The sequence below is a fragment of the Manacus candei genome, unplaced genomic scaffold (assembly GCF_025592945.1).
Source record: "Manacus candei isolate 608988 ecotype Guabito, Panama unplaced genomic scaffold, ASM2559294v1 h1tg000033l, whole genome shotgun sequence".
In the NCBI taxonomy this organism is placed as follows: Eukaryota; Metazoa; Chordata; class Aves; order Passeriformes; family Pipridae; genus Manacus; species Manacus candei.
Window position 1 is genome coordinate 9,093,590 of NW_026138081.1, and position 26,364 is coordinate 9,119,953.

General features: G+C 47.2%; 1 protein-coding gene across 2 annotated transcripts; it reads right to left on the reverse strand.

Moving 5' to 3' along the window:
* Positions 1–330: 330 nt before the first annotated feature.
* Positions 331–12,396, reverse strand: DLL4 (delta like canonical Notch ligand 4). Of its 2 annotated transcripts, XM_051791872.1 has the most exons (11): positions 11,380–12,394; positions 10,990–11,253; positions 10,501–10,558; positions 9,551–9,820; positions 8,791–8,851; positions 8,552–8,682; positions 6,942–7,111; positions 5,628–5,847; positions 4,471–5,179; positions 3,639–3,747; positions 331–2,193 (listed from the first exon to the last, which is right to left on the reverse strand). In XM_051791872.1, the coding sequence occupies exons 1-11, from the start codon at positions 11,431–11,433 to the stop codon at positions 2,188–2,190; spliced, it is 2,052 nt and encodes a 683-aa protein (XP_051647832.1). In that variant the 5' UTR covers positions 11,434–12,394; the 3' UTR covers positions 331–2,187. The 2 variants fall into 2 exon arrangements, with proteins under 2 accessions (XP_051647832.1, XP_051647831.1); XM_051791871.1 differs by lacking the exon at positions 331–2,193 and having other exon boundaries at positions 2,212–3,747; positions 11,380–12,396.
* Between the last annotated feature and the right edge of the window lie 13,968 nt (positions 12,397–26,364).

Sequence of the window (26,364 nt, forward strand, 5' to 3'; positions counted from 1 at the left end):
AATAAAAATAACTTTCCTGACAGTTCAGTCCCACACTATAGCAAGAGAATATATATGTATATATGTAATTTAAATGTTAGCTATCACAATATAAATATGTATAACATTTCAAAATGTCAGATGAATGCCACTCAGATGAACAACTTTGCTGACATTAGTTAACAGCATAACCATTTTATAAAAAGCAGCTGACATCAGCTGGTGTGCAAAATGTAAATGTAGGCCTGAGTGCAGGGAGCAAGCAAGCGAGCTTACTTCTGGGGGACCTCACTAACTTTGGCTGTCACGGAATAACAGGTGTAAAAGGACAAACCACAATAAACTTTGTAGTAGCAGGAAAGTATTTTCATTGCTTGAAAAAAAAAATAAAATTCAAACTTTGTCATCACATTAAAAACATTACATGAGAAGTAATAAACATATTTACACTTCTGTTTTGATTATAAATATACATTATATACAAAATAATGTTATAAAACGTAGAAAGTTCAGTGCTTCTGATTTTCTTTAAATTACTGAAATACTAGTCTTCAAAATAAACTACAAACAGACAAACTAAAACCCATATTATTGATTTCTGAAGGTCATCTTCAAAGTGGTCCTACGTGGTCAGAGCAGAAGGTCAGTAGTGGACAATATGAAGGGGTCTTGTCTGCACAGTTCAAGGGAGTAGATGGGCTAGTCCAACAACAGGCTTCACAAGGGCAGGAATATCACTGTCTGAGAGATAACACAGTCCAGGTTTCTTTGAAGAGATGGTGTTTCTCCCTCCTCATTCTGCCCCGTGCCATGGTCTCGTTCACTAGTGTCACAGCACTTTCCACTGGAGTGTCGGGTAGTATTGTGGTAAATATGTATATAAGAAAAGAGCTTCTGCACACCTCTGGTTTCCAGGGACAGGCTTCCCCTTTTCCATGTAGCAGTGGGTGGGTATGAGAGAAACAGGATGAGCCTAGAACCTTCTGACTCTAATCTCCACCTGTCTTGGCAGAGGGCATCTCAGTGGGTGCTTTGCTACTGGGCATTTAGAACTGGGACAAAGGACAGGAGTTGGAGTTTTGCAACCAGATGGAGAAATGGGGGGGTGGGTGGGTTGTGTCACACTGCTGCTGCTTCTTCAGAAAGTAACAGCTGCGATTCTGAGACTATTTGCAGTAAAATGTGGCACCTAATTCAGAAACACAACATAAACCCCCAAATTCGTGTCAAAATAAGGCAGAGGGGGAGAGAACAAGGAAGGAGAAGAAGAGAAGCAATGTCTATTCACAATCACTGGTAGTGCAAAGGGCATGAAAACAGCTGAGACAGCTCAGCACATAAAGGTTCTAGGAGCTGATTGATTTTAAACGCATTTGTAAGGCTTTATATAGAGCTAGGATCACGTCTCCTCCTCATCAATGAGGAAGAGGCAGTACACATTCCTTATCACAACTTCACAAAAATCATGTCCCACAGAGTGGCTTGAGTCAATCAGTTCTCCAAAGCATCACCAAATGAGATGACATGAAAATTCAGCATTCTTCTTTTCTTCCTCCTCTTGCTTCTTACGCAGTCTCCAGTACATGCAGCAGGAGAGAGGAGATGCAAATAGAAGTGTAGCAGAAAGTATCAGCCACTCCTGCCCAGTACTGTTCAGGTAACTGCAGGAAGAGCAGTCAAGTGTCTGTTTGGGTTTGTTAGATTCTCTTGACACATTTTAGGCACTTTTATACCCAGAAAAAAATGGAGACCTCGTTTATATTGTATCCATTATCTGCATAGCAATATGTCTTGCTTCGCACCTTCCATGGCAACATCTGTGACTGTTATGTGCCTCCTCATCTACCAGCACCTCCCATAATCAGAGTTCTGGAAAGCCAGGGGTCTGTCCATGAGGAAATGGCCTCAGCATCTTTTAAAACACCAACTTTTTTAACCTCTCTCTTCCCTCTGCCTCCCCTTTTCTAAAGCCAATGAGATTTCTGGTATCAAATTTCAAACAAGGGCAGTAAGAACAAAAAGGTGTATTGCATCTTTCAGGAAATTCACAGTCTGTCCAGTTCACCCAGTTCCATCCTCCGCCTGAGAGCAGCAAGTTGCATGTAATTAAAAACAGTCCAATCCAGTTCTGAATTGTAAACAATGCAGCAGGAACATCCATCTACTGGCATTACCAAATCTGAGGTGCAAATGGACCGATCTTCAGTCTTATACCTATCAGGATATAAAATAACACCAGGAATGAATGAGAAGGAATCACAGCATACAGAGTAGTACAGAACTAATACACTGTAATTCTTGTATGTCAAACCAAAGCAGTTTAAATCAGACATTACTGAAGTTTAACTCTCAGTGGTCAATGTTTTCAGCTGGGTCCAGAGACAAAGAATCACCAGCACAAAAAAAAAATAGTCATCTGTCTGATGAGTGACCTCTCTACCTGGACCGAGGGGAAGAATGCTTACATATATGGGTGCTTGATATTAGGGCTCTGTAAAAAGTACATGGTATAGTTAAATAGCTTGTGTTTAGAAGCGTTAAGCCTGAAAGATGTGGAGAGAAGTTTCAGAGGCTGTCACTGAAAATAAAAACACTTTCTGGAGATGCCTGACGTAAATTTAGGAGCCTGGCTTCAGTCAGAAAGATCTTCAAAGGAAGATATAGTATTTAGGTCAATTAATGGGAATGAAGCATCTAGTTGTCATTTGTATCTTTGAAAATACTTTCACTTAGTCTTAAACTTTTAATATTGTCGGTTGACTTGTGTTCCAGCTTCCTTTCAAGGGGAAATCTGATATCCACACTGGAAAGGGAGACAGAATCCTGCAGATCTGACATCACAGATCACTGCTGTATGGCACAGCAAGCTTCTCTTTCCTACAGTCTGAAACTAGTTCCAAAGAAGGCTACACTGAAGAAAGCAGGTATTGGTAAATGCCAAATTGTCATTAACTTCCATTGAGACTTTTTCCAAAGGGTCTTTAATTCTTCAGGAACTAGTTGGTTCCTTACTAGCTTCTTAAAGTCTTGAAAGTTCAGTGTTAGCCCTTACTTCTTTTTGTGCATCCAACGTTTTAATATAACATAAAGATCTAGATGTGTTTATCAATAACAGCATTAACTTCTGTTAGAGAATATTTAGCTGGAGCTTAAATACTGAGAGATTGAAATTACCTCATTACAGACTTCCTAAATGGCTGTTATGCCTATCCACTAATACATTCAGCTACCTTCCATCTTCTGCTGGAAATCTATATCTTTGCCTGTTTCCACAGACCACAGATTGTCCATTGTAGTTACAAGAAAAAGCATGGCTTTACATCAGTGGGCCTAAGAACGATTATTATTTTCATTTTTTCTGACCACCTACTTAAGAAGAACCAATCGTACAATGTGCTGAATTTTTATGGGCTGATGTTCTGTGTTTTCATCTACCACTGACTTATCTAAGCTCAAAATCTCTGGTTCAGTAAAATCAGAGATGCTAATTTCTTTATTTTCCCTTATGTATGCTCTGTGTGGGCCACAGAAGATGAGATGTGAATGTTGGGAACATCATGATCCCTGGAAATAGAGTAACTTTCTCAGATACAATAATAGAGAATAATTTACCCCTTTACTTTGTAAATTTATGCCTGTCCACCTCTGTACTTACTTACCTCTGTGGCTATGATGCATTCATTCCTTTCTTCTGTTATCACAAAGACAGACTGGTACATTGAATCCCTTGGAGAGCATATCGCCGATATCCTGCATTCTGGTTTTTCACTAAGGCAGGGCAGAGAGAAAACAATGTTAGCTGACCAGTAACAAGCCTGACTCTCAAAATCTACCATGAATATGGAGTGGTGGAATGAGATAGCCATGAAGGCGTGGGAGGGAAGTGCAGAGGATCAAATTTCACACTTTCTGTACGCTGTCAGGACATTATACTAGAGACATGGAAGTAAGAAACAGTTACTGTCTTCCTATGCTTCTGCCATGTCCAACCTAACAGAGTTCCTCAGAGCCCTCAGGGTAACAGCCACATGCAGATCCTAGATAAGAACTTCAGTACATGAATCAGAAGACTGATAAGCCAGTGAATACTAGCCCTTTTCTGCTTTTGAAAAGGAGTTATTATTTTAACTCTATCATTCTTCTTGGTAAGCAGATCACCTTGCCTTCTTATTTTTAATCACTATATGCCTTAACTGTTCTTCTTCCAAGATCTATTGAGGAAGGAAAGACACTTCTTAATTTCACCACTGACCTAGCCACTCCCGGTCCATTTACAGTACCCATACTAGCAGCACCTTGCACAAACACTCCATTTAATTGACAGCTAAGGATATCCCTTGGCTGTGACACACATAATCCAGTATGAAGATTCCTGGTTTTACTCTATTTTGTTTTGTGTATCATCTGCTTGGGGTTTCTCTTTCCCCCTGTTCTCATTTGCTCCTACACTGGTATGAAGAGGAGCAGCTTTAAGAAAGACTGTATTCTCACCTGTGTAGTCGGAGAGGAGACTTCTCTCCTAAACACTTTTCACTTTTGTAATATTTATCTTCCGGTGTCCCTCTACTCGTCAGGTCTTTTACCAGGTTGTAGTCCAGTTTATGATTCTTGGGTTTGTAGTTTGATTTCTCCAGCCCACAGTCCACTTCAAGGTCTTTATTTTTATTGGTGTTTTTGAGCTGGGAAGCTGGAATGAGATTGTCCTTCTGGAAGTCAGAAAGGTTGTTCATTGTCTCCAGCTCCTGCTCTGGGTGCATCCTCATCTGCCTGATGACCATTGCTATCATGCAGAACAGTATGAGCAAAGCCACCAGACCCACCCCCATAGATATAGCAATCCAGGGGACTGGTTTAGGAGGAAGTGTAACAGGCACTGAATAAACTGGCAATTCGCAGCGGTTGCCCATGAAGCCAGAAGGACAGTAGCAGACAAAGTTGGCACTATAAAGTCCACTGTAGCATGTGCCTCCATTCTCACACGGCCCAGAAGCACATTCATCTCTGGTTTTGATGTCACAGTTCCTGCCACTGTAGCCTGGCAAACATGTGCAGGTGTAATCGTTGATCAGGTCATGACAAGTTCCCCCATTGGAACATGGGTTTCTGGCACAATCATTGATGTTTATCTCACATTTCTGACCAGAGAAACCAGCCCGACAACGACACACACGAATCTGCCCAAGGTAAAAGCAACTACCATCTGAGGAAAAAACAGAAAATAAAAATTAGTCTGCAATGGACTTTATTTGGAAATCTAAACCTCTTCTTGGTCAGCATTTTATACTACCTCAAGAAGAGGGAAGTTATTTTATAAAACAACTGCACATCTAAAAGTCCATTCTATTTTCTCTAATTGTATCATGATGCCTTAAAATTATGCTCCTTCTAAATATGTAATAATTTAGTTCTGCCCTCTTCCCTATCACATGATAAACCTTGTGCATTGTTTTGTTGCATAGAAAACGCCAGTGAAAGCCTCCACCCCCCCAACCAGCAAGAGACTAAAATTAGGGTAAATGTGGAATACAGTGGGGGAGAGGGACTAATGTACTAGAGGAAGAGTAGAGGTCAGATTGGATTTCTATCACTTCTGCACTGAAAAGCACAAATGAGTCAAGGACGTAAGATTTTTTGATAAAAAGACTCACCATTTGCACAGGGGTTGCTTGTGCACCTGTCTACTTTTTTTTCACAATTTGACCCTGTGAAGCCGAAAGGGCAAACGCAACTGTAGCTGGCCCCTTGTTCTTTTTCCAAGCATGTGCCACCATTAAAGCATGGAGAATCTATACATGTCAAAGCACTGTGCTCACAGTGGGTGCCATAGTAGCCAGGGGGGCACAGGCAGCGATAACCATTCTCCATATCCTGTAAAACACAACGTTACGCCACTGTTATTTAATGACACCAAATGATAGCTGCTTGCATGCTCATTTTTGGTTAGCAGCAAGTGCTGTTCAGTCCCTTCTCATGCACAGCCTGATGTGGCAAAAGTGACATTTGGAAAGTAAACAACTGCAGGCTGGACTGTGAGGGTTGGAGCTGTGAATCATCTGTACTCAGCATACAGGAGTAATCATGCAGCTACACACGCAGAGCAGATGTAGTTGTAGGGAGCCTACAGGCAGCTAGACAAAAACACTGCTAACACCACTACTGTCTAATGGGATCCCTGAGGTCCTCCTAGAGCAGAATGGTATGTGTTGTTGACATACACAGCTGTCATCAGGCCATTTATCCTCAGCCTGAGAGCCCTTTTTTATTTTACAAAGGTTTAAGTTGCTTTGGCTTGGGTAAGTCCCACCACTTAGATCATAACTAAACTGTTTCTTCGTTCAAGTACTGTATGTCCTTGGGAGAAGGGAGGTGGGGTCTTGTGCCATTAGCTTTAATCTAAACATGCAACAGATTACATTTGATATCTATAATCAATCAGTCTTTACCATTCCATCATTGCTAAACAATCTATCATTGACTGGGTCCGAAAACATGCTGAAATACTAAGCCGCAGGAATCTAAAAGTGCGGGATCCTATTTCACAGAAAGTTTCAGATGCTTGCCCCCATATTGTCTGACACTACCCTCCCATAGCAAAAAGCAGAAGTTTTCTTTTATTTGCTACTAGCATACAGAGTTAGTGCATTTCTCTATGAAGTGTGCTTTGAGAAGCTTATTTTTAACAGATCTGCTCTCTCACCAACCTTGGATCTTGCCAAGTTCTCATAATGGCTGCCACAGAAACCTAAGGATCAGTTGACTAGTTCTAATCTAGATGATACATCTCCTCCTGTAACAGACTTCCTCCCGTGACACCTCTCGGAAAGGGTTCAGTATGATAGTTGTGAGCGTCAGTAATGAACCTGTGTCCTATCAAATTCCCATTATGTTGTTACAGAACCATTTCTGAAAAGGTATACTGGGGTTTGCTTCACATAAAGACTTTACATTTAAAATGCCCCTACCGTGCAACTACCGCCATTCCTACAGGGATTGCTGTCACACTCGCTGATCTCATGTTCACAGTCAACACCAGTGAAGCCGGGCTTGCATGCACAGGTGTAGCTGCCCTGGCCAGTGTTCATGCAAGTTGCTCCGTTTTTGCATGGTCTGTGGTGAGTGCAGTAGTTCAGATCTGCAAAGATACCAGGAGTTAGAGAATAAGCTTTGACAGCTGAGAAAAGATAAACAAAAAAACCGCACCGTAGTCAACAAAAAAGACACAATTTCCAATAAAGCATATCATTTTGCTATCAACAGGAATACTGGAGATTATTATCCAGGTTATTATCAGTAATAATCAGATGTCTCAGATTATCAGTGATTTTAGATATTTCTCCATATCCATCACTGTAATACGTGAGCTCTGAATTTTGAGAGAGCTGGCAAAAATTTAACTTTCCTAGTGCTTTGCTATACCCTCTCTCTTTTGTGGACTTAAAACCATTAGCTGCAATGGGATTTAGGTGCCAAATTGGAAAAGTTACTTCATAAGTGTGTGTTCTCTGGAAGATATGCCACAGCACTATAGATAATTTGTGTATAACATGTTGCATACTAAAACAGTGAGCCCCACCTTTAAAAGGTGTGTGCGCTGATGCACATTCTGGAGAGGCAGAGAGGAAAAAAAAAAAGATGTTTTGGCTTGGAGATTTAAACAAACACTAGAAAACTTTTATTGTTTATTTATCATATTTTCCTTTTATGGATGTTAGTACATTAAACTGTCAAATGCCCTGCCAAGCTCGACAGTTTTCTTTTTTTTTTTTCCTCCTTTAAACTTGAGACAGAGGTTAAGCACAAAAGTTCATAGGACATAAGTAGAAAAACTTTATTATCTCTATAAATACCATAGAGTAATTGGAAGACAACTGGTTAATAAATAACTACAAGCAGAAAAAAAATCTGCAACTTTACTTTTCCTGCTTAATTCAGACTTTGCCATCTTAATCCTATAACTGTCCTGAAAACACTTAGCCTGCTTTGAGCACTTAATGATCTCAGTGCCAGCAGTGCATATACGGCCTTGAGGACATGACTGCTCAGCTGGCTATGGTTCAGTGATTCAGTGGGTTGAATAGGTGGAAGTGGTCTGGTGTACCTTAAAATGGAACCTGTACTTTTCATTCTTGCTTACATGATTTTTCTCTCATGCTCCAGACTTATCACATGAGTTAACTTCCTTGTATGCAAAATAAGGAAGGCCCAAATGATGGTGTTTACTGCTGCTAGAAACTGTTTAGTAAATTTTTACAGTTGTACGAGGAATAAGTTAAACTTAGCTTGAGCAGGCAGAAAACTCGCCTGTTCAACACTCATCCAGATTGTTAGGTATTTTTCCAAGACAAAGACTTCTTTTGCAAGAGAAAAACTGCACCTACCAAAAAGGTTTCCTTGTTTTCTAACAAAATTACTACAACTACAAGAATTGTATCTGAGGCAGCAGTGGCACAAAATGATGCCTATGAACGTGTACCTTGTGGAAATTTAATTCTAGATCCAATGGGTCAGATTCCGTAGTACAATACTGACGAGTACCGAGTCCAGATATGTAAGTGCAACCTTCAGAACTAACCTTGATCACAGAAGAGGCCACCCCATCCTTCATCACATATGCACTGCCACTGTGTTTTACAAGTCCCGTGACGGCAGCCTATATGGGGTATGCATTCATCACAGTAACGGCCTTGCCAACCAGGACGGCAGCTAGAAGAAAAGTCAAATTAAAACATTAATGACATGGAGAAGAGTTTAAGTTTCTATTGCAAGGAGACATTTTAATTGATGTTCACATTGCAATTGCCATCTACTCACATGCACTCTCCAGGCTTGTTGCAATATCCATTCTGTTCAGTACATCCGGCCAGACAGATGGCTGGAAAGAGAACATAAAAAAGCATAAATGTTTAGGTAAATACACATGGCACTGCAGAACACACTTCTAAAGGATAAATGCCAGCTTTAAAGAAACATTTTGAAAAAACATTTTTGCACTTTCAAAGCTTTGTTTCAAAACTTCTTGGTACGGGGAGTTCTGGAGCAGGAGGAAGTGAACAAGGAGAGCCAACACTTGACAAATTGTCCTTTAGTTTTTCTGTTTATGCAACAAACATGAACTCTTGCAAGAAAAGGAGCAAGAGAAGGCGGCTTTGGCTAGTGCTAGTGAAAGACTGAGTAAACCCAACGGGATCCTGAGCTCAGAGTAAAGATTCCCGCTATTACACCACAACACCTGCCTCATATACTCTGGCAGCAGGAATGGTGGAAGCATGTGTGTGAGCAAGCTGCTAGCCTTTTACCTTGGAATACTGCTATTTAGGGCTATCAGCCAAGATTGCCTTCCCTGCTAGCTCGCTCTTTGCTGTTAAGGTTCGCAGAGGTGCAGCACAGACTTGGTGGTTGCAGCCAAAGAGGGCAAAGTCCTCAGCGCACAACTTTGTCTCTCCAGGCAGGGAGTGGAGAGGTCGGCGTGAAAACATGTCCCGGGAGATAGGAGGCCTCTGTGAGCTTTCCAGCCCCGCCGGACGCCCGCGGTGCTGCCCGTCCCGCCCCGCTGCCCGCGGTGGGTACTCACGGTCGGTGCAGTACTCGCCGGCCCAGCCGGGCAGGCAGGCCAGGCTGCCGTCCGCCGCGCACACGTAGTGCCCGAACCGGTCGTCGCGGCGCTTGCAGAGGCGGGAGCAGCTCTCGCCGTAGTAGTTCTCGCTGCAGACCACGCGGTAGGAGTAGCGCAGCTGGGTCAGTGGGCCCTGGTGCACGTCCTGCGACCAGTCCTCGCCCACCGACAGCGACCGCTGGATCGACACCTGGCTGATGAGCCACTCCTCCGGGGGCGGCCGGGAGCCTGCGGGAGAGCGGGTGCGGGTCAGTGACTGCGGCCGCCTGCAGTGCCCCGCGCCGCGGAGACCGCCCCGAACCACCCCGCCGCTCCCGGGGTACTCCGCTCGCACGTGTACATATATATATATATATATTCATACATACATATACAAAGGCACGCCTGTGGCTATGAATGCATGGAAGGGTACGAAAAGGTGGGCACCGGGGTGTGCAAACCCCAGCCGAGGGGGCTCAGCCGAGGGGCCTGTGAAAGCGAGGGCTGCTGTGAAATATCCTTTTCCTCTCCGCTCAGAAAAACATCCCAAAGCCATTATTCCTTTCCAAAGGGCGGAATTCGAGCAAGGTGTAAAATACAGGAAAAGGCGGCCGGGGCTCGCTGGCAAGCTCCCGGCTTTCTCACCGCAGCCCGCCTCGCTTTCCCACGCCAAAAATAAACCGGAGGAAACGCAATTGTGTTGGAGATTAGGCTGGGGCAGAATCAAAGCGGCCCCTGATGGATATCGTTGGGGGACCGGCTCCTGATGGTGGGATAAAGCCAGCCGTGGAGTTATAGTATAAACAGCTGAGCCGGGGGGGGCGTTTCGGGATGGAGGGGATGGAGGGGGGGACGGGCACTCGGGACGGGGCCCAGCGGCGCTCCCGCCGCGCGAGCTCCCCCTGCCGGCGGCGCGCGGCAATATTCACCTTCCGGCAGGTAGTTGGCAGGCGCGTGCCAGGCCTGGATGATCAGGGAGAAGGTTCCCTGCGGGAAAGAAACCAGCGTCAGCCCCGCACCCCACCGCACCCCTGCACCCCACCCCTGCCCTGCCCCGCATTTGTGGGGTCCCGCATTTGTGCTCTCTCCCCACGACTACACGCTTCCCTCCTCTAGACCACGGATACACATCCCCACCTTCAACCCACCCCACCCCCCCAGCCCCTTGACTTATTTCACTTAATAACATTGATTAACCCAAGTGCTTCTGGTCTGGATGATTTTTTTCATCGCTCATTTTTTCCCCTTTTTTTTTTTTTTTTTTTTTTTTTTTTTTTTAAGGAAGTTCTGGAAGTAAGTCTAAGGGCGAAAGTAGTTTGTTTACATTACAGTTTACAGGTTATGAGCGCGCCGCGGTTAGCCTGCTCTTGCCACCCTCCTGCCCCACCATCGCAATCGGGTTTAAAGCAGAATCTCACCGGCCACGTGAAGTTAAAGGGTAGCTTAATGGGGCTGTCAAATCTCTCTGTATCCTTGATGCTGAAGGAGTTTATTCCCAGAACCGGGGTGATGATGCTGCCGAAAGTGCAGGAACCCGGGGAGACCACTGCCTGAAAATGCTTCAAACAAACGCGAAAGAAGGTCCTGCAGTGGGGGGAGCAGGGCTTCCCGCTGGCCAGAGACCCGTGGCTATTCACGAATTCGTGCAGCTCCAGCTGGAAGACGCCAGAGCCGGACACCCTCTGCACAAAGGGGAGACACACAAAACAGCCAAATCAGACCTTACCCGGCTTTGCCATGCAAACTTGCTTTCATCACCCACTTTACATTTCGCGAACCCTTTTTTTTTTTTTCCGATGTGCGATTACCTGCTGCAAAATCGTTAACAGAAACGTCAAGCCAAAGATGCGCAAGGCTGTCATCCTTGTGTTATTCGAGGTTTCAGTTCTTAGTGGGTTTAGTTTTCCTTCTGTATTCCTCAAATGGTCCAAGCAAGTGCTTTCTCGGTCGAGGGAGAAAAGAGAGGCGTCACGGCGATTCTCCTGGAGCAACCTGCTTTTCAAAATATTCCCCGAGCGCGAGCAGAAATCGGAAGATAAAATCCAGGTGTCGGTCCGTTCCCTTCTGGGAATTAATCCTGCAGCCAGCCGCCGACCTCTGATCGCTGTCGTCGCCTTTATAAACTCCAGAGTCGGGTGGGTTTGGTGAGAGACGCGGAGGGGAGTGCTTAGTGTGGAACCGCTCCTCCTTTAACCGGTGCTAACAGCGCTCAGTAAATGGAAAACTTGCTTGGCTTCGAGCTGTTTATATAGTTGCCTCGCATCCTCACAAGCTCATTATGTAAACTGTCAGTCAGACTCACGGGCGATCCCTCCCCTTTTCCATCTTTCCCTTCTGGAAAAAAGAACCAAATGTTGCGGAGAGCCCTCATATCCCGAATTAATACCCTGCTGCTGCCGCCGCCGCCGCCGCCGCTGCCGCGCTGCCCGCCGAGGAGCCGAGCTGATTACGAACAAGCCGAGCATCTGTTGAGATATTTACGGCGCTCACACTGGGAGAAAGAGTTCCCTCGAAAATCAGACGCCTCTCCGCAGGGCAGCTCTCTACGGCGGCCGAACAATAGAGAATGAAATGTTTTAAACCCACGCTTGTTAGTTAGTTAGTTAGTTAGTTTGTTGCCCCCATCTCCACGCGTGTCCCCCTCCCCCGGCCGTTCCTCGGGGCGGCGGGACGGGGCGGTGCGGCTCCCTGCAGCCGCGGCCGGGCCGGCAGGCAGGAGCTGCCCTGCCCGCCGAGGGCTGGCCCCGGCTAGAAAGCAAAAGTAAAACGGTGCTTGCCAGGCAGGCGGGCGCCGGCACGGCCTCGCCGCCGCCCCCGGGGCGCAGCTCCCGGCTCCGAGGGCGCCCGTGCCGCAGGCCGGCCCGGCCTCATTCCTGACACCGGATAACGGAGCCTACCGAGGAAGGGGGCAACGGGACGAGTGACGGCAGGGAGGCGGGCACGGCGGGGATCGGCAGGCGCTCGGTCGCCCTTCCGAAATCGGTGGCGAACGAGCGCTTCAGCGAGGTGGCCGGGGTTGACAGCAGGGACCGAGCTGAGTTTTCCCGGGGCTGCCCCGGCTTCCAAAAACATGGGCAAGGGGTAGACTCGGGCGCCTGCAGGCAAGCGGGGCGGGAGCGGGAGCGGGGCCGCGGGCCGTGTCTGGCCGCCTGGCCGCGGCCGGGTTGCGGTCTGGCGTGTGCCATAAAGCCCTTGGCCTGATTGCAGCGTGCGCTTATTGTTGGGTCGCGTGTCCCTCATTAAAGCCAAGCACAGAGAAGGCCTTTCATGTGGCTTTTTATTTCAGCTTGTTAAATGGATGGGAGGCCGGAGGGGGGAGGGAGAGATAAACCCTCAGCTGTATGGTAATGAGGTCTTGCCACCTTTCTGCCAGCGCCCGGCGCGCCAGGCTGCGGGTCTCCGCGGCGTGGGTCACTTGGGGAGCAACGCGGGGCGTAGCGCGCTGCCGCTCCCCTTCCGCCCCTCTGCTCTCCCAAAGGGTCTGTTCTCGCGGCGTTACCTCCCCACTCTGAGCTGTTTTGGGGGGGATTAGGAAAGCAGGGGATCTGGCTCGTTTGGAGGCGAGGCATCACGGGGAGAGCACACCCCAGTCAAACTTCCCAGGCCGTCCTGCTCCCTCGTGCGTTTACAGCGGCCGCTCTCTCTGGAAACCTGCTTCGTCCCAGGATGTGGTTAGGGCCCAAACGCCCGGGGTATCACCAGGAGGGCACGACACGGCTTCGTGGAAAATAGCCAAGCTTTCTGCGGGGGAAAGCCACGCGCACCGCCGCCGTGGACTGGTTTGGGGAGGAGACCAGGCTAGGAATCGGGGTCGCCTCCAAAAGGGGATTAAAACTTCTCCCGGTCCCCACTGCGCCTGTAAAAGCCGGAGCCGGGGGGGCACAAACTCTGGCAATCTCGAGGGGCTGCACTCGGGTCCGGGCACCATGGGTTTGGCTCCGTCCGGAGTAGCTGGGCTGTCGCCTCTGGTACGTGTTTGTGCGGACGGGAGCCGTGTCCGTGGTGAAGATAAACCGCAAGGCAGAGGCACAGGCGAGGATCTCTTTTGTCTCTGCCTCGTAAACAAGTGGGAAGGAGGAATGTGTCGCCGCTGATGAACTCGGAATTTTACAGCGATCCACCCGGCCAGATCCCGGCTTTACCAGCAGCAGCGTCAACTGTCAAAATCAAATCTGATGCTAATAGCTTCGGTACTAAATAAAATGAGAGGCCAGATAACATCAGTGCTTGATAAATGGTAATGAGTGTCTAACCTAGGGGAACAGAAGGGCTGTGGGGCTCTTTAATTCAGTATTGAAAGGCTAGCTGGGTACTGCAGGCTCTAGCAGATGTTAGTATGTGTGTGTTTTGATTTTTGACTTGTATTGGACGTTTATTAGGCTAACCAGAGCCACCCCACGCATGGCCACTTGGTCCAGGCACCATCTGGCACAAGCAGGGCGGCGTGCAAGAATAGGGCCTTGCTTTGGTGCTGAGGATCCACAGGCAGCATCTACCATATGGACCCGGAGCTAATGTAGGTTAAAGCAAGACAAGCTGATCTCTGCTTTTCACAGCTCCGCCAAACCTCTCTGCCATCCTGGCGGTGTGCACCTTGGCAGCTGGAGAAGAGCTCTCACCTCTGCCTTCCCCCAAACCTGACAAGAGGCGTGTAAGCCCCCCAAGCACTCCCCAGCCCGTTCAGCTGCCTTTGGATGGCCACTGTTTTTCGAGTCAAGCTTTGCACTAGCTTTGCTTGTTGCCGGCAGGAGCAGAAGTTGCTCCAGCTCCCCACGTGCTGTCGTCCCGCAAAACAAATATTTTCAGAAGCTCGAGAGAGTGGGGCAAAACAGACATAAAATCCTCCTCGATAGTCCAGGCCATTATTTTGATTGCAGCTATAAAAAGAGTCCATAATAAAATAATAAAATAATAACCGGGGAATATAATAAACCACCTGCTGCATGTTGACACACATGCACAGGGAGTTCAGAAAAAAAAAAAAGGTTGCATTAATAGTATCAAACAGGTGAACCTGAAAGTCGGCCGAGAGCAGATTAGAAGTGCAAGTCTTGCAAACTCTTTCCTGTGCCCAACACACCATCCTGGTTTCTTGGAGAGGCACAGCGCATCCACCTTGTCCAAGATCCTCGGCTCAGTTGAGGGGCGCTTGTCCCCGGGACGGGGGGGAAAGCCCGCAGAGTCCCCGGCTTTTCCAAGGGGCGGCAGCGGGTTGCCCGCAGTCCCTATCGGGATGCCAGGCACTGATCGGACCGGACCTGCCCAGTGGTCGCCGTCTCCCCGTCCTTTCCACCCTGCTACCTCTCTCTCCAGCTCACTTACTCGAGGTCAGGGCTCTTCCCCCCCCCCCCCCCCCCCCCTTTCGCGCCTCATTTGCTGCCGGTTTATCTGCAGGCTGGCCCGGCTCAGCATACGCGTGGCCGGGCCAAACGCATCTCGCTAACGAGACAACGTTAATTAATTCCGGGCGGGTGAAAGTTGCCAGCCTGCCCAAGCCATCCCTCCCCCCAAGCCCTCGTGCCAGGCTGCCCTCCTCCGTTCCCGGGATGTGCCCGAGCTGCCCCACGGCCGCCCGTGTCCTGCTGCTCTCAGGCTGCCAGACCCCAGGAAAGGATATCGCCCAAACTGTCCCAGTCAGGAACAACTGCATCGCACCTCCCGCCATCAGTCCCACCTTTCCCTCTTTCTGAAGGCTCTGTGCTTTCTAAGAATCTGCCCGCCAGACCCACGGCCGTAAGCGGCTCCCGGTAATGTCGCAGCCACCGTGAGCTTTCTACGTGGCTTCTGCAGGGCTGCTTTTAAGGTCCTGCAGTTACGGAGCACCCGTACCTGCGGCTAGGGCAGGACCTGTCTGATGCTCCGGCTGCACCGTCGTGCCACCCGGGGATTTTGGAAGGGGACACGTCCGAGCTGTCCCAGCATTTCCTGTGTCCCAGGTGTCCCAGGCTGTCCCCTAAGGCAGCACGAAGCCGCAGCCAGGCTGGCAGGGCTTCTCGGCCGGATCAAGCTTGGGTGGGGGCGTCCTGCGTCTTCCCCTTTCCCCTAACCTGGGGGACGAACCTCTGGCCATTCCCTGTGCCGGGGAGCGGTGCGGATGCCCGAGGGGCACGGCTGCTCACGCCCCTCCCCTGCCCTCAGCGCCAGCCGCTGCTCACCCGCCTCCCCTTCTTCGCGGGGCGCGGAGAGGGGGGAGCAGCGCACTAACGCCTTCGAGCCCTGCAGTCTCCTTTCCCCGGGAGCCGAACTCTTTTCCCCCCAGGGCTGTTGGCTGCGGGGCACCCAGAAACCCCTCGAAACTCCAGAGCCCTGCGGGCTGCCCCGCACTTGGTCAAATTTATCGTAGCGTTTTTGTCGGTCAGTGCAGCATCCCCAGCAGCTGTACGAGTGCGGTATTTTATTATGCAGCTTGTGCGCCTTTCTCGGGAGCGTTCCTGCTTTCTGGCTCTGCCGTTTGTTTCGGGGCTGGCCTCGCTGGTCGCCTTTTTGATCCCTCAGTCAGAGACTCGCCCATTTATTCAGTGCTCGCTAGCCCTTGCATGTGCACAGTCCCACTTTTTAAGTCGGATTCCCCGATGGCTTTAAAACTCCTTAGTTAGAAAGTTGCGCATCGATTCAGCGCTGGCACACGCCGAGAGCCTCTAAGAAAAAAGAGAAAGAGAAAAAAAGAGAGAAAAGAAGAGAAAAAAAAAATCTCCCTTGCTTGTTTTGTTTCTGCCTAAATGCCCGTAGCGTGGAGCATCCCTCCAGGGAGCGCCGCTCCGAGGGGTGTTAATGTGGTCGATTTGGGGTACAAATGTTTGGAAATGTTTCCCGATTCGCACAGAAGGAGGGGGGATTTGCAAACTGTTGCTGCCACATGGCCCCTCCAGCCTGCCCATTCTCATTGTAATGAGGCCGGCGCGTGCCTCATCTGCCGCGGGGCGCTGCCACGGGCCGCCCGGACACGCCGCGCCGCAACTGGGGCGGGCGGCACCGCCACGCAGCGCCCGCACCGCGCGGGGCCGGGGCCGCGGCCGGGGGAGCCGGGGCAGCCGCCGCCGCCGGACCCGGGCCGGGCTGCACTCCCCTCGGCCCGCTCACCCCGAGCCGCCCCGCGCCCAGTGCGTGAAAAAAAGCACATTTCTGTTAAAGGCTGTAACGATCACTATTGAGTCTCTCGCTACAAATCGATGGCTTCTTTTCCATACAAATGCCTGCTTATGCCTTTATGTTCTCCATCTGTTTGTAGCTAACACCTGCCATTCAATAAATCGATTTGGCCATTTAATGTAACAGCTTCCCGGGACATTTTTTCATGCCAGATGCCACAGCAGCTCCAAACCTCTACCCTAGCCCAGCGCCCCACCAGCACAGCCGCCCAGCCCGGGGCTGCGCCTTGGCAGAAACCTGCTGACGGGGTGTGGAGCAGAGCTGAAAAGTAAAGCAAACATTAAAAAGTGCCTTATTTAAAGAAAAATATTTTTAACACTAACCCCACTGACTTCACCTTCTTCTTTAACACTCTGGTTTCTCTGCTCCTGGGATGTGGTGTCTGGTCCCGGCTGCCAGTGGCAGGTGTGCAGGTGGTGCTACAATTCCTGTGGGCCACAGGCATCAGGGTGGTTTGTGACATTTTTGGCTCCCTTCTATTTTACTCACCAACAGACACTTCACATGTGTTGGGAGATTTCGAGTTTTAAGGACACAAAGACACTCTGCCTGCAGTTTATCACGCCATGGGATGGGGCAAGCTACCTGCAAGGAACCTGTGGGATGGGAGGCCCCAACATTACACTTGTTTCGGGGTGGTAGCCATCTTTGAGAGGCCACTTGATGGGCATCAGGGCTGGGCCCCCCAGTCTCTGAGCTGCAGCAATGCTGCAGGAAGAGCAAGGGAAGATGAGTGCTCACTTGTGTGCTGCTCTGCCCCATGCCGTGGCAAATATTGGGTTTCCCTTTGGCTGCCCCAAAACATGCTCTGTGCTAAGATGAGCAGAGAGAGAAAGGCAGATCTCTCTAAATGTCACCTCTTAGGTCTCAGGGAAGGGAAAACAGCATCACTAGGGATATGAGAAAGTGATATAACACATGGGGAAGTTATGGGGCTGTGTCCTCACGGAGCAGCTCTGGGCTGGCTGAGTTCCTCCAGAGGAGGTGATTTCAGTACTGCTGGGATTTTGTTTGACTGCATTTGTGGTATAATTCATTTGGCCTAGAGCTTTTGAAAGGTGCCTTTGCTTTAAATTTGAATAAATACATAAAACGAAATGTAATACAAAAATAGTTATAGATATGCACATATTTCAGCTACGTGGGTCTGTTTCTTTATTAATTAGTTCAGTGCAGGCCATGGAAACCATTTGTAAATGCACATGACTGTAAAAGCCTAATTTGCTTTGAAAATCAGAGAGAAAGTCATGCAGTCATTTGGCACTTTTACCTGAGATAGCTGGATAAAAATGGGATTTCTCATAAAAAGCACCCCTGGAAGCTATGTTTGGAGCTGAGAGTAGTTATCTGGGAGATAACTGAATCTTTCTCTTTAAATCTGAGAGTTGTGGGTGAGATTGGCAGGGGAGAGTTGGAGGGGATGGAGATTTCTCACTTGGAGCAGAGGTTCCCATATTTTGTTTCATATACAAGTCATGTATGGATCAACATTCACGGATGGGACACTGGCCTGAAGCAGCATAACAAAACAAGTGCAGGCTGGCTTCTTAAAGGGGAAAAATTCCCTTTGCAGGCTTCATAGTAAGTGTCCCATGGGCCAGGCTTTGGGAACTCCTGCATCAGAAGGTCTGTGTCTTCAAACAGATGGCTGGGCAGCTCTTGGCTACTTAGAATATGTTTGGGTCTATATTATATAGCACTGAGTAAAGAGATCTGTCACAGAAAAACCATAAAAGGCAGTTTTAACCCTTCCCCTGGGGAGTGGCATGGATCCATGCTCTGCCTGTTTTACCAGTCCCTCCTCCCCCGTCCCCCATACTGAGCCCACGGGATGTTTGGTTGGGGCCCAGCATTGTGGCACTCTCTCTAGACAGTCAGAGGAAGAAGCCTCAGACCTCTGGCATGTGAGAGTTGGCAGAGCAAATCCCAGAGTATGGCCTCAGTGCATCCACTGTGCATCTTGTCCCAGAGGACAGAGGAGAGAGTGGAACAGAGTTGGGAAGCACTTCTGGAGTGGCCAGAGGTGCATGGCATCCAACCCTGCACCCAACAGAGGTTGATAACATGCCATCACCCCAGTGGTATCTACCTGCTTGGGGCTGGTCCGTTGTAGCAGGGATTGTCCTGCCATCAGGCATGGTGGCTGCACCAGGTTCTTGCTGAGCTCTTCTGCTTTCCTCTCTCTTTTGGTAGTCTGGCATTGGGCAGAAGCTGTTAAATGCCCTGAACTGAATTTCTGGAGAGATATGGAGGCCAGCACTGGCAGGAGAGGGTCTGTGGGACTCAGTGGAGTTGCACCTGCTCATGCACCAGGATAAGCTGCAGCAAGGCAGCAGCAGCAGTAAGCTTCTCAGAGCTGCACTCTAGTAAAAGTTAAAGGTATTTAAAATACAGCTGGCCACTTAAGTAAGAAAATCTACTTTAAAATCCCTTCAATGAAGGTAAAACTTGCTAATGACTGGAGAGAAAGACCATTCTGACTTCTTATACATAGCATTTATATTTATTTCTAGTAAAGAAAGATTTTAAACAGGACCAGCTGCTTCCACAGCCAATCAAAAGCAATCCTAGATTGTCCAGATGGAGTCACTCAAGACAGAGACATGAAAAAGGGCTGCCACCGGCTCCAGGATTTCTGGGTTTGTCCTATTTTAAGAAGATCTCTCATCCTGCAAACACTGCTTATGGGAAATGATTGGGTGCAGAAATCCTAGTGGGAGCCCATGAGGCAGCCTCATGTGGAGATGTGGTGATGTGGCATGCTGACATTTTGGCATAACATGGTGATGATTTTATGTTAGCATCAGCCCTCCAAGAGGAAAGTAAATATGTGACATATTGTTCAGGGAAACAAAACAAACCAGACAATGAGGTCCTGTGCCCAGTGACTGATGTAGCCTCTGCAGGCCCATGCAAAACCTCTATTCCTTTGTGATCTGGGGATGCTGGGAAAACGAGTGCATCAGGGTATCCAATACCCATCTCTGGACCATCCAGCCCTCCTGCTTTTTGTCTTTGTGTGCGGCCATGCAGGGAGCAAACACAGAGCACCCGCTGAGTTTCTATTGTTTCTCCTGTCTAATGGCCCTACTTAGCCATGGAGGAGTGGGATGGATTTGCGCCTTGCAGCACATTGTTCTTGGGGTTCAAAAGAATACTTAAGCCAGAGCAGTAGTTAGTATGACAATGGAATAGAAATGAACATTCACTCCAGTGATTGTGGATGGCACAGAGGCTTAGATAATGGGACAAGGGAGAAGAAAATTAATGAATCTGTCTGTTTGTCTGTTGGCCCATCAGCATAAATATCTTGTCAGTAATATTTGACAGCAGATCTAGTTGGCTGGTAAGAGCCCGGCTTGCCCAGGATCTCAGATGTGTTCTTTAAATCGAAAGTTTCATCAGGTAATTTAGCAGGCTGAAAAAAGCTAGTACTTGACCACATAGTGAGCCCCAAATGGACAAGCAATAAACACTTCATTTGTGTGTTAAATGGTGTAAACCAGTGATACACTGAGTGCATGGGTACCCACTTCTTCCTCCCTCTTTGTGCCCATGGATGGTCAGAGATGCTCCTTTGCAGCTACACACGAGCCTTTCTTCAGCTGAGCAACTGTGAGGACTTCCTGTGAGCCTATTTAGTGCTCTTATACAGGGCTGTGCTGCCACCCTTAGCCAGCTGGGAGGGATCAAGAAGTCTTCTGTCACCAGGTACCCTTTGTCAGAGGTTGCTTAAGGGTGGCAACCACTGAAGTCTCTCTAGGTGACAAGATCATCTGTGAGAAGGCAGATAGCAGCATCCATCCCATCCTGAAAGGAATGAAGCTGTCATGATGGAGCAATTAAACAGTTGGGTAAGGCTGACATACTGTTTTGTTTAAAAGCCTGAGGTGAGGCATGGGTCCATTCTGTGTAGTTCTTCTTGTTTGTGCACACACAAATGCTGTGTGGAAAACCCTTCTCAGAACTCAGGATGGGATTTTTCTCATCTTACTTTAGCCTTTTAATAGGTATATAGGCTAGTTAATTATCCACATTTCCTCTTGAGTCAACACTGAGAGATAGGATCATATCACTAATTCTGGGAGGGGACTCTGAGCTAGACAGGATGAATAATCATCTGCAGAAACCCTGCTTTCTCCATTGACTCCAGAGGAACCTGCATGACTTGATCAGGTGAGACCCCTAATTTTTAGAAAGCTAAAGAAAAGTGAGATTGATCCCTTCCTTAGGACACGAGTAGAGCAGGGATGATGTCATCTGCCCTAATGCACAACAGCTCAGGTGCCATCTGAGCATCAGCCACTGGCCAGTGCTTGGAATATCTGGCCAAGATTAGGATCAGGGTTGTAAGAGCACAATCCTTACGACAAAACTTGCAGAACTAGGTGTAAGGTGTAAATAAATACAATTTCATGGACTGCTTGCATGTTGGCACTACTTCCATTGAAACTTGCCTTATGTGACAGTAGGACACCTGAGTAAAAGGCATTGTTACAACCTGGAAAGGGCGCGAGCTGGGATATCTGGATTAAGCAAGGGATCTATACCACAATCGTGATGCTGAATGGATTAATTGGTAAAATCAGATTGTGCACTGTGGATTAGATTTTGACCACCCTTTCAACTTTGGGGTCAGAGGAGTCTAATGCAGGATTCTACCCATTCCTAACAAAATCTGGAGCATTCAGTAAGAGTAGAGGAAGGAATGATTTAAATGACATATACTACAACTAATTAACTCTTTGTAGGTTACAAAGCATTTCTATCTTATTGTTTATACATTGGGAATGCTCCAAAACAGATAACGCAATGAATCAATACCTTTTAAAATATATCTGGGTTTTATTACTTCATTAGGGGATCTCATAGTTAACTCTTGAATAATCAGCTTAAAAGCGGAAGGCAGATTTTCTGGCATACGGTTTTACATGGATGTTTTGCTGGTCAAATGCCAAGATATATAACAATTTAGATTTCCAGTGTGTTTATTATCTAGTATCTAGCAGAGGCATTAGCCTTCAGTGTTCAATCATTGAAAGGCAGCTCAAGTCTTTGGATAATATCACCAAGCTGGGATTCTTTAGCTTGTATACTGGGAAACATTTTTATTCTGTTTATGATAAATTGTCCAGTGAAGGCACTGTACACAGTATATTGTACAATATTGCTTATTTTGGTGCCTGCTTGTTTTCCTGCTTAAGAGTTTTGGCCACATTTTCATGTTTGGTTCATTTCATTCTTGCTGCAGACCCCCTGTGGACGAGTGCTGCTTCTCATCTCATTTTAGAAACAATTCACAACTGATTAATTTCTGCTAACTCTTCAAATCAATGAAAACATCAAGCATTCATTTGCAAGGACTAATTTCAGCCTCAAAGTATTCCTAGATGTAGCTTTTTTATTTAGGAGTCTTCTTCTTAGTAATTTCCTATTTCTTCTTCCATCAGAAATGGTATCTGGAACAGGAGGATAGTCTATGTCCTATTGCCCTGAATTTTAACCGCCATGATATCTGTTTTTTCTCAGATCAAGTCTATATGACAGAGCAGAAAAATCGCCAGGGACAACTTCCCTTACATTAGCTCTCCAGCAGTGACTGCCACCATTGGAGGCCTAGCAGGGAAGCAGTGACAGAAGATGCTGAAGATAAAAGTCTGGCAGGGTATGACTGCTAGTCCAAATTCTGCTTGCTCCCTCCTGCCTGCTTTTCTTGCCTGGGGAGAACCCAGTTCACTGTACACTTAGGGTGGGTGGCACAGGAGCCATATAATCCCAGAAAATATCCTCTGTGATGGACCTGCATAGGGTGGAAAAATGGTTAAAGATAGGAAATATATTTGCCTGCTATTGTACTTCTGTGGTTCTCATGAGGTTCTTAATGAAGGTGGCATCACCTGAGGCAAGGCAGCCTTGCCAGGAAGCTCTTCCTAAACCCAGAGGCAGGTGTTCCATGTGATGGAAAACACCACACTGACCTGAACTCTGTTGTTAGCCAGCACTATAATAGGATAATAGTGGTGAATTGGAGAGAGATAGGCTGTGTGACGGGAAAGACACTTATCCTTGGTCTGTTGCTGGTACAGTTTTGCTAGGAGTTTGCAGCTGAGGCCAGAGATTGTGGGATGTTCTGGATGTTTAAAGAGAGAATAAGCACTGGATAGGTAAGGTGATGTTACCCGGAAAGATCTCAGCATAAAAAATGAAGGAAAGCTGAAAAACGACATAAGAAAATAGGAAAAGGAGAAAAAGTATGGAGGTAACTTCTTTGTATGATGTGGAGAAGGAGGTGGGACAGAGGGCAGGTGACTGGATTTCAAGAGTTGCCCAGGAAGTCTGCTTTAGCTCACAAACCTATGATACCCTAGACATGGGTGTATCTGCTCTTCTGAAGGCAACCATTTGGGAAAAAAAAACCCAACAACTGCATGCTTCTACTGTGCATTGGTTGGCATCAGTTCTCAGAACAGGTTCTCAGTTCTGACTTGTTCTCTTCTTATTAACCAGACTGGCAAACTGATGAAATCGAGCTTGATTCTACTCACGTTACTTTCATTCATGTTACACAGTCATTCAGAGGCAGCCAGCAAGAGTGATTAGAAAATTCACAGAAATCACCACAGTCTGAGTGACTGCAGCCTGGAAATACCAACAAAAGCTGCTGTACAAGTACAGTACTTAAGGAATAGGACTTTTCTTAGCAAAACATAGCAATGATCACAGTATGGTTGAGTTTTGTGGTGTATCAACATGAAAGTGGTTTCAATTCACTCCTAAAATAACAGAGATTGCAAGTTTTATTCCTCAGAAATCTGCTGGAGAGTCAAAGCCTTGTATTGCTGTGGATGCCAAAGCTCCTCTAACAACAGACTCAGTACTGCCATATTTGTAGAATTGCTTTGTGTAGAGCTTAGATAGCCTGAAAATGTGCTGCTCATAATCCTATCAGTGTTAAAAAAATGAAAGCAGCCACCAAATTCTGTGTCAGTGGGTCACGGTTCAGACCAGATTCCTGTGCTGCCCCAAACCAGTTTTTCTTGAATTCAGTGCCTCTGGGCAGTTTTGGACCTGCAGCATTATAGGCTGATACTCACTCTTACTAATGGATCCGCTACAGCCCAAGCTGCAAAAATGCAAAATGTTCTGTGCTGCTCACCTGTTGTGGTTTAACTCCAGCCACTCACTCACTGCCCTGCAGTGGGATGAGGGAGAGAATCAGAAGGGCAAATGAGAGAAAACTGATGGGTTGAGATAAAGACAGTTTGACAGGCAAAGCAAAAAACAAGGGTGCAAACAAAGAAAACAAGGAATTAATTCACTACTTTCCAAGGGCAGGCAGGTGTTCAGCCATCTCCAGGAATTCAGGGCTCCATCACACATAACAGTGACTTGGGAAGATAAATGCCATAATTCCAAATGTCCTCTTTTCTTCTTTCTTCCCCCTCCCCTCTCCCTCACCCCCCCCTTTATATACTGAGTATGATGCCCTAAGGTATAGGATATCCCTTTGGTCAGTTGTGGTCAGCTGTTCCAGCTGTGTCTCCTCCCAACATCTTGTGCACCCTCAGCCCACTGGCTGGTGGGGTGGGGTGAGAGGCAGAGAAGATCTTGACACTGTATAAGCGCTTCTCAGCAGTAGCTAAAACATTCCTGTGTTTTCAGCACAAATCCAAAAAACATCCCCATACTGGTTACTATGAAGAAAATTAACTTTATCCCAGCCAAAACCAGCAGATCATCTAGTTTTCCTTCATGCCAGCATGAAAGGATAGCCAGGAGCATTAGAAAGTTTGTACTACACCCATCAGAAAAGATGCTTGCATGCTTTGTATGTGGATTGGTACCCACTGGCAGTAAAGCAGAAGTCATCCAATTCATTGGACACAAGACAAGTACTGTGTAGAGGTGACAGTGTCTTTTGGTCACTAACGTTGAGTGGTCACTTGGAGGGAAGCCACAAGTTCCTGAGCCAGCAGGTCCTGCTGGTGATTTTGACAGAGACTGTTGAGTTGCTGATTTTCATTGGTGGTTACGTTTGGGTGTTGTGTTCCAAAAAGTGTCAGGGTTGGATGAGATGTGGAGCTCTCCGTTGCTAAGAGATGGAAGTGAATTCACAGTGCTTTGACCTAAAGGTTAGTAAGTAATGGAAGTCACTGCTGTCTACGAGTCCTTTGCAATTTCGAGTCCTTTGCAATTTCAAGTCCTTGAAATTTGAAGTGCAAGGTTTGTATCTATATTTGGTGAAGTTATGTGGAATGGTCAAAAGGTACCTGATTCTCCAGAGTTGTCTCTCTCCTGTCCCAATGTACTGCTAAAGTAATGGGAAGAATTCCCTTAGCTGAGCTCAGGGCAGTGTCATCCATCAGAATTTAGATACTATTACTTTTCTCTCCTCCATCTAGGAGGACACACATCTTGCAGTGTTTATGGCTCTGGACTGCCATTTCTTGCTGCTGGGACATCTGCAGAGGGAGAGCATTTGGGTAATAGGGAGCAGAGCAGCACCAAGCAGGCTGTAAGCCTAATTCAAACATGCAAATTAGGACAAATATTTTGCATTGATCAGAGAGGGTTTTCTTTGAAAGACCCAAGTCTCCAGTGTCTGTAGGCACTGAAAAGTAGTCTGGTGAAGGAAGCTATTTCTGTGAAGATGAGATAACAGGTAATGATTTGTGCCAGCACTTTATCAGTAAAGCAGCTCACAAATCAGAGTAAACCAAAGTATGAAAACTCTGGGAGCAATGACTGCTTTGCTCTGGCCATCTCCCTGGAAATCAGGTGTGTGGAAATGTGGGAGTGTGCATGCTAATATTCAAATGAGATTTCTTACTAGACCTATCGTTAGTGTTTGCTTCCTCTCTCCCCAAACCAGGGAGTTGCTTAAATAACTTATCAGAGGTTTAGAGATATGTGATGAATTCTGTGAAGTTTGGTTGTGAGCTTGCAGGTAACACCTAACACTGGCTATCTGTCTGTTTTAATGAACTTTCTCTCCAAAAGAATGCAGAGAGCCTCACCACATCGACACCGTGTACATATCCAGTCTGAAAACTCCCTGCTTTACCGGGACACTACTGGATACTGCATGGTTATAGAAGTCCTTCCCTTGCTCTGTGCACAGGCAGGACCTGAATCCCAGATGACATTTGATAGCCCCACGTTATGCAGAAGGTGATAACTTCTGCCCACTGAGTCTGTGAAGCTCTCAATGGACCAAACTGTCTCATACTTGCTGTCATTTTCACACCTTCCTTTGGGAACAAGCAGGTAGAATCTCAGAAGATCTTAGTACAGGACTTGGGGTTAAAACTCAACTGCCTGTAATTCTAATCTGTAATATTGTCATCTTTGGAGCTCTGCACAGGGCTCTGGTCTTTCCATGGTAGGAAAGGGACAGGAAATGGCCATAAAATCTTTGAGGACATGGAGTGATGGCTCCATCCACATCCACCAGCAGTGGAGTGAGGGAGTGTCCAAAGACAAGGCTTGAACCATGCAGTTAGTGGCAATATATACGACCTTGGATTGATACAATGAGAAGAGAGTGTTTGGTTAGTTCAGTGGCTAAGTAGACAGTAAATGACTGTTTAACTGACATCATATTTTTATTTCTTCTGTCCGTCCAGAAATCTAAATTATAGGAA